The sequence below is a fragment of the Phalaenopsis equestris genome, unplaced genomic scaffold (genome assembly GCF_001263595.1).
Source record: "Phalaenopsis equestris unplaced genomic scaffold, ASM126359v1 Scaffold000124, whole genome shotgun sequence".
NCBI classification, from domain to species: Eukaryota; Viridiplantae; Streptophyta; class Magnoliopsida; order Asparagales; family Orchidaceae; genus Phalaenopsis; species Phalaenopsis equestris.
Genome location: NW_018164566.1, coordinates 312,843 through 326,859, shown reverse-complemented (window position 1 = coordinate 326,859; position 14,017 = coordinate 312,843). Strand labels below are relative to the sequence as shown.

Genomic DNA, 14,017 nt, shown 5'->3' with positions numbered 1-14,017 from the left:
ACTAATTTCATCTACTCATATGGGCAATTTTCCATCCTTTAATGCATTTATTCTACTTCTAACTTTAGATACCGCATTTTAAATGGATATCATTCAACTATTCCTTCAATGTAATCTTTCATTAGTTTATCTGAATAGCAATGGAAGGTCGTGGTGAATTGGATGGCGAGGGGAAAACCCCACCAGCATTATTTATGGAGGGTGGAGAGTGGAGATATGATAACCTTGAATTATGAGAAAAAAATATAAACTATAAGTGAAAGAGAAATGCATTATTCTTTCATGATTTAAGGTGAACTTTAAAAATGGTTTTATTGGAAACTGAACAGAGTTCCTATTTAGGAGAGAGCCACTAAGCTTATCTTCTAAGCTAAATGGAAAAATCACCTTACATGATTCAATCCAACTGGTTTTTCTAAGATAATGCTATCACATATTTGTTGTAGTTATATGATAATTACTTGTTCAAAATAATTCATTAAAATTCCTTCATGGTGTTGAGTTTACGAGAGAGGAGTGGTTGAATATGAATTTAGAAATGTGTCATTTAAGGTTTTATTGATATAACTCCATAATTTAAGCTTTTCTTTAAGAGAGAGAATAGTGGTTGGATTTGAACCTTAACGGTCGACCCTATGGTTGGTTTAAAAAAATGAAATTACCTCCAATAATATTTATTATTTTGACTTCTTAATTTAAGCCTTTTTTCATGAGAATGTTTGAATTTAATATGCATGGAAGTGGCTCATCTTGAATTTTAAAATAAGGTGATGCTGTCATTTTTGAGGAGAGCTAATATGGTCAAATTTCTTTGAAATTTAATTTTCTAGGGTTGGCATGCATATAATTCTTCTTAAATTTCCATAGACCTTGGTGCAACTGTGGTGAATATAATGAAATCATTTTTTTATTGCAATCTGAGCCTTTGACAGGCAATTTAAATTTAATCATGCTTGACGAAGCTCATGGAAGCATGACAAAAAATGAAAAATGAAGTTGAAACTTACATTCTTGTTTTATGTCAACTCTTCTATTCTTGATGAACCCTTCATTGGAAGAGTTAAATATTTGATGGTTGATTGATGTGGTGCTTGGATCTTTAAATGTTTTATTTATGATCATAAGGGAGTTTTTTTTTTTGAAATAAATTTTAGTTGGAATGAAGACTTCTTGATCACAAGAAAAATTAATTTAATTTGATCAACTTTCAAAAAAGATTAGTCTAGGTCACTAAATTAAGAACTAAAATAAGAATTCAGCAAGTCCTTAGCTTCTTGAAGAGAAATTGGAAAAAAAAAAAGAAATTAGAAATGAAAAAGAAGCTGATGAGGGGAAGTAATATGGATTCTTCTTTTTTATCACATGAAAGAAATAGCTTCAAACCACTTTAATAAAAGGGTTAGTCTATGTCCCCAAACCAAAGTGTTGATATTATTAAATAGTTGTAATGTTTAATGAAAATTTGGAATTGATCTAATGCAGCATCGATTTGAAATCAAATGTAAACACCTTTGTGGTGCTTGCTTGAATTCGAAGAAACATTTCCATTAGCCAGTAAATGTGGCCAATTATGTTTTATTTTTTTTTCAAAACAAGTAACTTGAAAATGGAACATAAAACGGTTCCAAGCATGGCCTTCATATTTTATGTACAATTGACCAAAATTCCTGTCTTTTAAGGTGATTCTGGGGAATGTTAAATTCTTTAATGGTTTATGAGATTGATTGGAAACTTGGCTTTATTTTTATAGAATTTAGTTGAAACTCTTCTAGGAAGCAGTTGCAATTTATTGAATATTTTCTTAAAAATTATGCTCAAGGAATGTTTACCTTGGATTCCACAAGTAAAAACTCGAACAAATAATCAAGCCATTACGGGTGGTGGAAGTGATGAAATGGAAGTAATTTTATTCTTTTCACTGATGATTTTATGCATGTGGTACCTAATATTTATTTTATAGGTTACCTGATTGACACTGTTGTTATGAATCCTCCCTTTGGGACGAGGAATAAAGGTTCTGATATGGAGTTCCTCTCTGTGGCTATTAAGGTAATTCTGCCTCTTACTAATATAATTTAGATTACTATTTGATAATTTTTCATTTTTTATCAGGTTGCCTCTCAATCTGTATATTCTTTGCACAAGACAAGCACTAGAGAGGTGAGTCGTAATCCTATAAAGCCATTATATATTATTTTTCTTTATATTGTTGGAAGCTATCTATTTATTTATAATACTAGTTATGTATAAAAGAGTTCACATTTACATTGCCGACTCAACAATTTTTTTTCATTTTGCGGAGAAAAGAATCAAATCAAGGATTATAAAATTCTTGTAAAATTTTGATATGGATAATTTGATATGAAATCAGAGAAACTGAAATAAAACTAATTGCTAATTGTCACGCTCCGCCATAATTAATATGTTGGCAAGACAACCATGGGATGAAAGATTCTAGAGAAAACCATAATGTAGAGAGCAATCCAAGAGACTCTAGAAGATTCCACGACATTTTAGAAAAAAACTAGAAAGAAAGAGAATATTCCAAGGAATTTTAGAAGGTTCCACATAACTCAAGAAATATGTTGAAAGAAGCACGCTTCAAGAGAATTCTAGAGTATTCTGAAAAGTTCTAGAAGCATGTATATGTAAATAACAATATAGAACTATCTAGAAGATAATATAATCTAGACAGTTCTCTTAGACTTGGAGAGGAATATAAATAGAAGTCCCTCCCTCTCATTTGGAACCATCCAAGGAAACCTTTCAAGCTTTTAAGCATTCAAGTGTTGTAATCTTTATTTTTAAGTGAAATGTTCCTTTCTCCAATACTTCTCCCTATTCTTCTTCCAGAAGTGTTGTGTGCTTACAAGTTCAAGTGTTGTGAGGACTAGACTGATTTAGTTCCAAGGAAGAGTGCTAAAGCCACACAGGTGACTAGAGATAAGTTAGTCTGTGACATAATGCTTCGGTTAATAGATTGAATGGTGAAGAAGGATTCATGGTTTGAAACTCATGGAATGAAAGATTCTAGAGAAAGCCAGTTAATAATGCTTCAGCTAATTGTCACACTCTGCTATAATTAATATGTTGGCAAGACAACCATGGATGAAAGATTCTAGAGAAAACCATAATGTAGAGAACAATCCAAGAGACTCTAGAAGATTCCACGACATTCTAGAAAAAACTGAAGGGGTGAGCTTCAAGGAGAGCTCTAGGATAGCTTTGAAAAACTCTAGAATCTTGTATTTATAATAGGACAATGTAGAAGTATCTAGAAGTCAATCAATTCAAAGAATATAGAAAGTTCACTAAGGCCTGGCAGAGGACTATAAATAAAGTCCTTTCACATAATTCAAGAAATATGCTGAAAGAAGCACGCTTCAAGAGAATTCTAGAGTATTTTGAAATGTTTTAAAAGGATGTTTATGTAAAGAATAATGTAGAACTATCTAGAAATTATTATATGCTAATGTAATCTAGGACTTGGAGAAGACTATAAATAGAAGTCCCTCCCTCTTTTTTGGAACCATCCAAGAAAATCTTTTAAACTTTCAAGCATTCAAGTATTGTAATCTTTATTTTTAAGTGAAGTGTTTCTTTCTTCAATACTTCTCCATATTCTTCTTCCAGAAGTGTTGTGTGCTTACAAGTTCAAGTGTTGTGAGGACTAGACTGATTTAGTGCCAAGAAAGAGTGCTAAAGCCGCACAGTTGACTAGAGATAAGTTAGTCCGTGACATATTGCTTAAGTTAGTCCGTAACATATTGCTTCAGTTATTAGATTGAATGGTGAAGAAGAATTCATGGTTTGAAACTCAAATATTAGGATTGGGTTATAGAATATTTTAACATCTAAGAACTCTTGTGTTTAGGAATTCCTTTCAGACTGACTTAATTTAAGGGAGTCAGTATTCGAGTATCTCAGCTAAGTGGTTTGACACCTTGCCAAGTAGGTCCAGAACCTTGAGTTGTTATGACAGCTGATTTATTGGCCGAGTACTGAGTTCTTAGATGCTAGTGATATCAAGCACTTAAGTTGTTGATAATGAGCCAATTAGTTTGGCAAAGTGAACAAGTAGCATAAGAGTGGGTGCCTAAGTATATTTGAATCCATTTGAGAGGCAAAGTGTAGTGCAAAATGATAAGAATGGCCATTCAACATGACTCTGCCAAAGGTCAAGTAGAGCTATGCCTGGGAGAGGAACTGGTCCAGCTTTTGCTTTTTTGCTCTTGATATTGGAAATAATTTTTATTGTTCTCCTCTTGTTAGCCATTAGAATAAATAAAATTATTTATTGTTATAAAAGCAATTGACAAGTAATGCCATGTTCTAGGGACGTTATGAGTGGCAAAATAATTGCCTCTTCTATTTGAGTTTGGACATCTATAAGGTGAGGGGTTGATATTGAATGAGCTGGTATAGGAGAGCATATGCTTTGCTTAGAGCTATAAAAGGACATCCCCAACGAACTGATGCACTAATAATCGTGAAGCCACTGATTCTAACTTTTTGTGTGTACTTCAGATATAGAGTCTTTATCCATCTTTAATAGCCTTTCATCATCTCAATGATGTGAATCTTCAATTTTTTTTCTAACCTTTGGCATGTTTGGATGAGTAGCATGATAGATGATATTTGATTTTTTTATGCATTATTTACTTGTTCTCTTCATTATTTTTAGTCGACTCTTATGTTTGTTTGTGTGAGAAATGTTAATGATAAAATAAGCTAATGAATTGGAAGATGCAGGCAAAATGTAGGCCTTCAAAGGATAATGTTGTCACTATTGGATCTTCTAAATTTCTTGACTTGTCGGTGTTTTGTGTTCTTCTATCATGAGAATGATTTATTAGTGCTGTGTGATCTTGACCTTGACTTTGTCAATTCTATGTGATCTTAACTAGGTGTTGATGAGCTAAATAATTGAAACTTTTAAATACGTAAATGATAATTAATTATTGTGTAGGGACATTTTCTTTAATCATGGGTGACAACACTTGGGATGAGTGGTCTTACGCTAAGTTGACAAGATTGGTAGACTACTTAAGTTGCCCATGAATAGTCAAATGAGATTACTTTGGTCATGTTAATAGTTGTAACTACAAATTTTACTAATTTTGTATTCAAATTTTTCACTAAGTTGGTTCCCTTTTTGTTGTTGACTTACCTTTGGTGTTGGATTAGGATTTGATAGGATGCATGGAGATGGTTGGGAGGTCGGATGGGCTTTTAGTAGTGTAGTTTTTAGGTTTCAGGTTAAGGATTGTTTTTTCTGTGTCGTTATCCTCATTTTGGAATAGTACTATGTAATATTTTTTTTGCATGGTTCATTAGTGCTACTTATGCTTATTTACGCTTTTTGTTTGATTGCTCTCCCTATTTGATTTATGTGGTTCTCATTCATTTGATGTTCCTTCGGGAGGTCTTCTCTATACTTTAGTAGTGAAGCTGGAGTGGTTGAAAGTATTGTCACTTCGTTTTCTTAAAGCCAAGCAGCTATTTGTAATGGTTAAACATCATAGTGGATTGGTTGGTCCCACCGGTTCAACCATGTGAACTGGTCCTTCGACCACTTTGTTTCAGGCTCAAAATTTACATTATTCAAGAGCGATCTAAATGATAAGAGAATGAATTTTCATCTAAAACAATTAAAAAAAAATAAAGGTGTGTTGACTTCATTTTTAGTGAGGTCTAGTTTTCTTCTTAGGATTTAGGGTCTAGTTTTAGTGTTTTCTCTTTGACTATCTTAGAGCCTTAGAAATGGAGCCCACATCATTTTAGGAGTCCAATCTACTTCTTTACCCTTTTGGAGTTTCACATGTGTGGTCTTGACCTCTAGCACTTAGGAGGTTGAAACCAACATGAGGAAACCCAAAAAGAGTCCCCATAGGGTCATTAAGCCCTAGGATTGCCTTATGCACAATTTGCACCTTCGCGCGCACGAACTTTACAATTCAAACAGTCGACACATTCAATTACCACAATTCGCATCGTCTGCGCCGTTATTTGTCGAAAAATTCAATAAAAATTTTGAAGCGATCGATCATGATCCAAAATTTTGATGAAAAACAAATTTGACACGTTTTTTGACCCAATTGTCGGCGAGGTTACCCGAACGACCCCGAATGAAGAAACAAACTGCGCCGGCGCGTCCGGAACGTCGACTTTAGCCGGAAAAGACATCCATTTTGATATGGTTCCAAACGAGATTAAGTTGCACTCAAATTGGCGAAACTTAAGTGAAATGAAAAAAAAAAAGGAAAAATCCTTATTTTAAAATCTTTAAATGCATAATCCTACACCCACGCTCGCGCCTCTTTCTCCCGCATTCGACCAAGCCGCGACTTGTTCCTCCATTCGGCCCAAGCGGGTACCCTAGGGCCGAATTCGTCCCAGCCGAGGCCCCTCTCCTTCGCGCGTCTTCGACTTGAGGTCCCCTCCTCGTATGCTCGCCTCTGCCTAAAGCCTTTCGCTGTCACCACACTCTCTTCTTCCACCTGCTCTTTGTCGCTCTGTTTTCATCTGCTCACCACTCCTCCTATGCCCTTTTGGCCTCTCGCTTGTCCTTCTCATGTTCGGCTCACTGCCTAGGTAAATGCAGGTAAAGCTTCTCGTTCCTGACTATGAAAACCCCAATTGGGGAAGGAGATCTGGTTGTTGAAATTTTGGAGACGGGGGAGGTTCTGCCAAAAGTTTGAGTGATTTTTCCTTCTTGGTTGGTCTGTTCTTTGTGTGCTTGGAGCTTTAGTTTTCTTTGTTCTACTTTGAGTAAAAAAAAAGGGGCGAGTTTTGTTGTTGGATTGCGACTGGTTGTTTGTTTTTGCTGAAGCTTCGCCGTTCGACTATTTCTAGTTCGAAACCCTCTTTCTCATTTCTTCGAGCATTTTGGAGGCAACCTCTATTAGTCTTCTTGGGTTCGATCTTTCTGGTAGTTCATTCATTAGCATATATGTGCTTCATTTCCTAATCATATTTAAGGTGCCAAAGAGTATGATTTCTGGTTTTATTCATAAAGATTTGATGAATTGCAAGCATTTGTAATTTCTTTGGGGGCTGTTTTAGGCTGATCAACTGCTGAAGGGGGGAATTGTGCACTTGTTTTAGTGTAGTTTGAAGTTTTTTTTTTTACCAATGTTGCTTTAATGCTTTAATGGGACATTTGATGATTTATTTGGCTGCGATTTGGGAGGTTTTTGCCCACTATTTGGGTTGCAATTTTGGTGGTTTTTGGGTCTGTTTGGTGGCTTATAGGCTGCATGTTTTAGGTATGTTTGGTGGTTTTCTTCTTGCTGCTTGAAAAATTTGGGTGGAATTAGTATAAAAAGTGAAACTTAGGTGCTAGATGTGTAAAGACGTGGATTGGATGACATGTAAATGCACATGGGCAGTGAACTGTATCTATTTTGGAGGTAACTATTTTATTTGATTTACCCTTTGCTTGTTGTGTTGATCTCCTTTGTTTCAAGCAACATATAATTTGGAAGATTTACATGCATACCACCTTTCCTTATGTATTTAATTGCCATGTATTTAATTGCCTAAAACATCAAAAGAAAAGGAGAAATGGAAATTCACACACATGTCACCTAAAATCTAAAACTTTCACATGCATATCTATTCAAAACCTGAAAAGTATGTGGATCGCTTTATGCAAATTTGAGATTTATATAAGTCGGTTCTATACTCTCGGGTCATATGGGGATTCAATAGAGGTGCTTGTGCTCGTTTATGTAAACGTTTCATGTGGGCAGACCTTCTTGCGATATAATTTATCTTGGCTTGTTTTGTATTTGCTTTGGATGTCCTTTCTCTGTCAATATGCTTAAGCATTTTTATTCCTTATGGTAATCCAATTCACATGGGAAGTATTTTGCTATTTAGTTATGGAGGATTTTCAGGATTGACAAGTCCTTATAATATTTAATTACTTTTCCTTATGCTGTTCATATCATTTGAATTAGCTTAGGGAAATTTTGATGATAAAAACTGTTTGCAAATGAATACTTATCCAAAGAACCTACCTGTGAATAATTTGCTTCGGTAGAAATGAAGAGCTGTAATGTATTATGGAGTTTAATTAGTGCTTAGTTGACTGGTTTAGCAGATGTTATTAAAACTGCAACTAGTTTATCCTTTAGCTTTTCGAGAAATGCCATCAGTAGTTCATTTGTTCTTATAAGCTGAATTTGGAAATGACAAAATGACAGCTCGCCTCGTCGCCTCGCCGCGGTTTTGGAAATGTTTGAAACTATTTGGTGTCCCGTTTGTACTGCGGTTTTGACCACGTTTCATGACTGTTTTCTGCTATATGTTGTGTCAATTTGAGAAGATTTTTGGAGTCTTTTATGTATCGATTTGGGCACTTTAAATGCTGATTTTTGGAGGCTTTACACATTGATTTGGGCACTGTAAATGTTGATTTTTGGAAGCTTTTAAACACCTTTTGGGGGTTGATTTGATCATTGTTTTGAAAGAATTTAAACGCTTTTAGGTCGATTTACTTGCGATTTTGCCCCATTGCTTTGTTAATTTCTTTTTAGAAGTGGGTCGGCCTCCTTTCCGTTGATTTGTTTTTGTTATAATGATTAAGTAAAAAATGTGAATTTTTTGATTTAATTAGTTGGAAAACACTTAAAAGATATTTGAGAATTATGTGAAAAACACTTCATTGAAAGCAAAACACCTTAAATCACTGCAAGCTCAAGTTAGAAGCATAGACTTCCTAGACTTTAGGAGCACACCCTAGGTGAGTGTTCATCTATCTTATTTTTAAATGAATGATGAAACTAAACATTTGATCTCAATTCATAAGTTAGTTAAAACACTAAGCATGAGGATACACTAAGATGTGGTTCATAACCTCCTTTTAATTAAATCAAGTAGTGAAATTCTCGTCATGATTTAACCTACATATAAGTCACATGCTCCTGGTTCTTTATACGTGACATTGTGTTTTGTTTTACTCATTCTTTTTCTTATACCGGACTTTCTAGCGATTTTTTTAAGTTTCCTGCAATTCGCTGTTCTTTTTATTGCATTATTTACTTTAACATTATTTACTTTAATGTTTAATGCACTTGTTAAACTCCTTGGGTACAGAATAGTAGGACAAATTTTAGGAGGTACATTAGGCCCTTGAGACCCAACAGTAATTGGACTTGCAAATACAAAACATAAAATAAACTTGCAGTCGTTACAGTTTGGAGCTTGGAACAAATCTTCGTGGGCAGCACGACGGAGAAACAACACAAGGAGGATGTGCAGAAGAGTAACTTCGACAGATCTACAACAGCAAATCTTTTTCTTAGGATTAAACAACAAGTCATAGGACTTCGAGGTGGTCCGCCTAGCGTGACATAAATCCTCACTTTATCGTTAGACCTTTGCACAACAATGATGTGTAATTTAAGTCCTAACTCGCTTTTGGTTCTGAGGTCGTCGTCCGATACGATATAAACCCTCATATATTCCAGACCATTTGTATGACCGTGACATGCAAATATAAGTCATAAATAATAAAATTGGTAGGATGAAACGTCAATAACATCTTCTTGAAATTGAAGCCAAACAATAGAATAATTTGGGAAGTTACCGAGGTTTCTCTCAAGATCTGTGACATCCCCAACTTTTTTTACCTTCGACTCCAGAAATAATTATTCCCACTTGGTCCCTTTCCCCACTTGACTTTTTCATGTCCAACCTTGGAAACCCTAAACTTTGAATTCATGAAGATTAATACTTTTGATCATCATCGAGAGTTCTTTCAAGTGACTTCAGCTATTTCAGAAGTAATTAACTATAAGGGCTTGCTTCTATAGAGAGCTTTAAGAATCCAAGTAATATAAACCCTATCTAATTCTTAATATTAGGTAGGAGAATTTGTCGGTCAACATAAAAATTCGCAGATTAAAACGGATGTCATAAATTTTTTAGTTTATCTAATCAAGCTTCACTAGTAAGTAATATGTCTATTCCTCGGGATGGATGTATCACTTATGGTGTTGTGCTCGTTTATTTAAACCATCGTTTATATGAGATCGGTTCGGCCTCGTATTTTCAAAATTAAACAATTACATTTCAAAACCAATTTAACGACCGACAAGGTGATGGTTGTGATAAAAAAGATTATGATTTGGGAGAATAATGATGAGGATGATAGAGGGAACAAGGTTGTTTTAGTCCTTGATAATGATGATGATGATTAAACTTTATTTATAAAAAGATATAATAAAACAACAACAACAAGCCTTTATTTCACTAAATACGGTCAGCGACATGAGTCATTTTTCTCCATTTTGTTATAGCTAGCGTCAATTTTTATTTATTTCTAATAAATTAAGCTAATTTTTATACAACATGCCTAAGTCTTTATAGTCTAACTCTACCTTACTTAATTAGTCTAATTTAAAACATCACCTAACTGGGTCATCAGATAGTCGATGTTTAACATGACCAAACCATCTAAGGCGATATCAAATTTAGCTTGCCATTAGAGCCACTCCAACCCCTTCATGGATATATTTGTTTTGCATTTTGTCTCTAAGTGTAAAGCCACTCATCAACTTGAGCATTCTCATCTCATCAACGCTTAACTTAATTTTATGCTTCTCTTTTACAGACCAACTTTCTGTGCCATAAAGCATTTCCAGGACTCACTATCATCTTATAAAGTTTTCTTCAAGTCTAAGAAGTATTTTCTACCACACTAGGCCCGATGAATTCCTCCACTTCAACCATCCAACTTGAATTTTGCTAATAATATCCCCATCTATATCACCATCACTTTAAATAATACACTTGAGATATCTAAAGCATCACTCTTTTTAATAACTTGGTATTCCATTGTTCCAATCCCGCCACTATATCTATTACTACTAAAATTACATTCTATATATTCAGGTTTTGATCTACTTATACGAAAGCCTTTACATCGTAAAGTTGACATTCATAATTCAAAATTTTTTTGAACTCTCTCTAGTCTTATCCACAAGAAGGATATCAGTAAACGAAAATCATACACTAAGTTACAACATCATGTGATATGAACATCCATAACTAAAACAAAAAGATATAAGCTTAAGACCGGTATCTAATGTAATCTAATTGAAATAGGAAAATACTAAGTTACTTCTTTATGTTTGAACACAAGTAATGGCTCCAATATACGTATCTTTAATAACTTGACAATAAACAATATCAACTCCTCTTTTCTAGAGCTCTTCATAGTACTGCTTTTGGAACCTTATCATATGTTTTTTCTGAATCAATGAAAATCTTATGTACATCATCCTTACCCTGTCTGTACTTCTCCATTAAACCTCTCAATAAATATATAACTTCAATAATTGATTTCTTTGACATGAATCCAAATTGATTTTAAAAAAAAAATTGTATTACATTGTAATCTATGTTCAATTACTCTCCTATAACTTTAATGTTTGACACATCAACTTAGTCCTCTATAATTTGCACTCTCTTGCCCTTCTGTTTTATTCTTAAATATAGTAATCAACAAACTCTTTCTCTACTCATCAACATCTTTTTAGTTTTCAAATAATATTAATAAGTTTAGTAAGCCAAAGAATTTCTAAATTTCTTAAATATTTCCACACTTCTATTGAAATATCATCAAGTCTTACTAGTTTTTTAACCTTCATTTTCTTTAAAGCCTCCTTGTTTTATTAATGTGATAGTAAAAATAAAAAGTTAGTTATTATTTACCATATTAAAAATATTAAAATCGATCGAATATTCATAATTTTCATTGAAAGTTCATCAGAAATGTCTAACCCATATGTTGAATATCCTCATTTACGAAAAATACTGTTTGATTTTCATCCATAGTACTGTCGACTTAAACAATGTCTATTTTTGTATCTCTTTGTTTGGCTAGTTTTTATATGTATCTCACATTTTTAATATATATTCTATTAAAGATCACTAAATGTAGAATGTTTATCATCACAAATTATTCTCTTTTAAGGAGTAGACTTGATGCTAGCAATGAAGACCTTATATATTTTTAAATTTTTCAAGTTTTTACAATAAAACATTTGGTTTTTTATTTTTTTTATACATTATTATTTCACTGTCAACTATTTTTATTAATAAGAAGTTTTGTATGATTCTCCAATTCATCTTTTACAACTTGCTTAGTAGTACTCGTTACTTTGTCTCACATAAAGTTAGTTACTTCATGAATATCCCAATTGTTAAGGTTTTGAAGTTTATTCATAAAAATATATATTTTTTTGTATCTTTTAGGTCCGCTCATCTAATTCTTTGATACTATATCAAAATACAATTTTTTATTATATTTTTTGCAATTTGTTTAATATTACACTTACGTTGTTATCACACATTATATTAATTTCTTCTTGAACATCCCAAATTTTAAGATCTTGAAGTTTATGCAAAAAATATTTTTTTAATATATATTAAGTCCCTCTGTCTAATACTATAATTATATTTCATTATATTTTTAATCTTAGAACCTTTCATCTTAAAATCTATAACCAATAATTGATATTGGGTATTTAAATCTTCATTTGGAATGACTTTACAATCTCTACAATCTCAATGATATATTTTTTCACAAGAAAATAATTATTATTTTTTATTATATTCATTCTTATGGTGATAACATCCTTATATCCTTTAAATAAAGTATTAGCAATAATAAAATCATAAGCTAATGCAAAAGTTAATATGACTATCTTTTTCATTATTCACTTCAAAATCATAGCCATCATGAATACTTTTAAAATATTGTACCATTCTACTAATATAATAAAATTATAAGCTAACGTAAAATCTAATATGACTATCTTTTTCATTATTCACTTCAAAATCATAGCCATCATGAATACTTTTAAAATCTCGGACTATTCTACTAATATATCCATTTAAATATTCTAATAAAAATTCTTTCGAGCTATTTTTTGTATTACGTATTCTAGATCATTCCAAAAATTTTCTTTTGAATATATATCTAAGCCTATTTGGGGAGCATAGACATTTATAGCATTAAAAATCTTAGTAATAATAATAATCTACAGTTTCATCAATCTATCTCCAATTTTATTTATTTTTTATAACATTATTTTTCAAAATTTATGTATAATTACACCTATATCATCTGTAGTACGACTTTAAACTGAATACCAAAATTTTTAAATCTAAGTTATTAATCTCGTTAGCCTTTTGTCCAACCAATTTAGTTACTTAAATGCATAGGATGTTTTTCTTTTTATGAATCGTAATATTTACTAATTCCATTAGTTTGCCTATGAGAGTATATATTTCAAGTTTCTATTCTAAAATTAGTTTGATGGACTAACTTCTTACTCGTATCTGTCTATAATATGGGAACTATTGTTTATTTAACACTACATCCAGAAGCTGATGCAGCATCCCTTGAACCCTTTTAATTATATTTCAGTCATACAACGTATGGCTCTAGGGTACGCCCTAACCTTGACACAATGATTTATTGTAAAAAAGTATAAAGAATTTAAAAACTATTGTAATATTTTGAAGTTTGAGTGGTTGTGTAATGGCGCTAAGCATCAACATTTAGGGTCTATCTGTGCCGCTGGTACAAGAAAGGATTGGAATTGAGCTATGATTTTGTGTTGTTTAGGGTGCCGTATGCGACGACGTTCTTTGTTCCACCATCGTGAAAACCTTTAATAAGCTGTAGCTGCTCCACATTGACCTTTAATATTATGCGGGTGATTGTTTTAGTTATAAATTAACTTATTTATATTACTATGATAATTTATTTTTCTATCTAGTTTTCTTTCATAAATTTTTATATGTATTTAGTTGCATCTTTTATCTATATATTTTGAATATGTTCTATTATATTTAAAACAAGACGCACAACCTTATGTTCTATGGCCCTATGAAGACCTTTGCAGTGTGGTGCACTATTTTTCATTGACAAATATGGACATGAGCAAGGAGTTATGGAGGGTAGGGGTGTAAACGAGCCGAACACGAGCGAGCCATG

General features: G+C 32.8%; 1 protein-coding gene across 3 annotated transcripts in view; it reads left to right on the top strand.

Annotated features, from left to right (window-relative positions):
* Nucleotides 1–14,017, top strand: part of LOC110021237 (methyltransferase-like protein 5) — a 38,651-nt gene that overhangs the window by 12,236 nt on the left and 12,398 nt on the right. For all 3 annotated transcript variants that reach the window (XM_020719653.1, XM_020719651.1, XM_020719652.1), the window contains exons 6-7: nucleotides 1,961–2,049; nucleotides 2,113–2,160. In XM_020719653.1, the coding sequence (XP_020575312.1) occupies nucleotides 1,961–2,049; nucleotides 2,113–2,160 (137 nt within the window). The remainder of the gene's footprint in view (nucleotides 1–1,960; nucleotides 2,050–2,112; nucleotides 2,161–14,017) is intronic.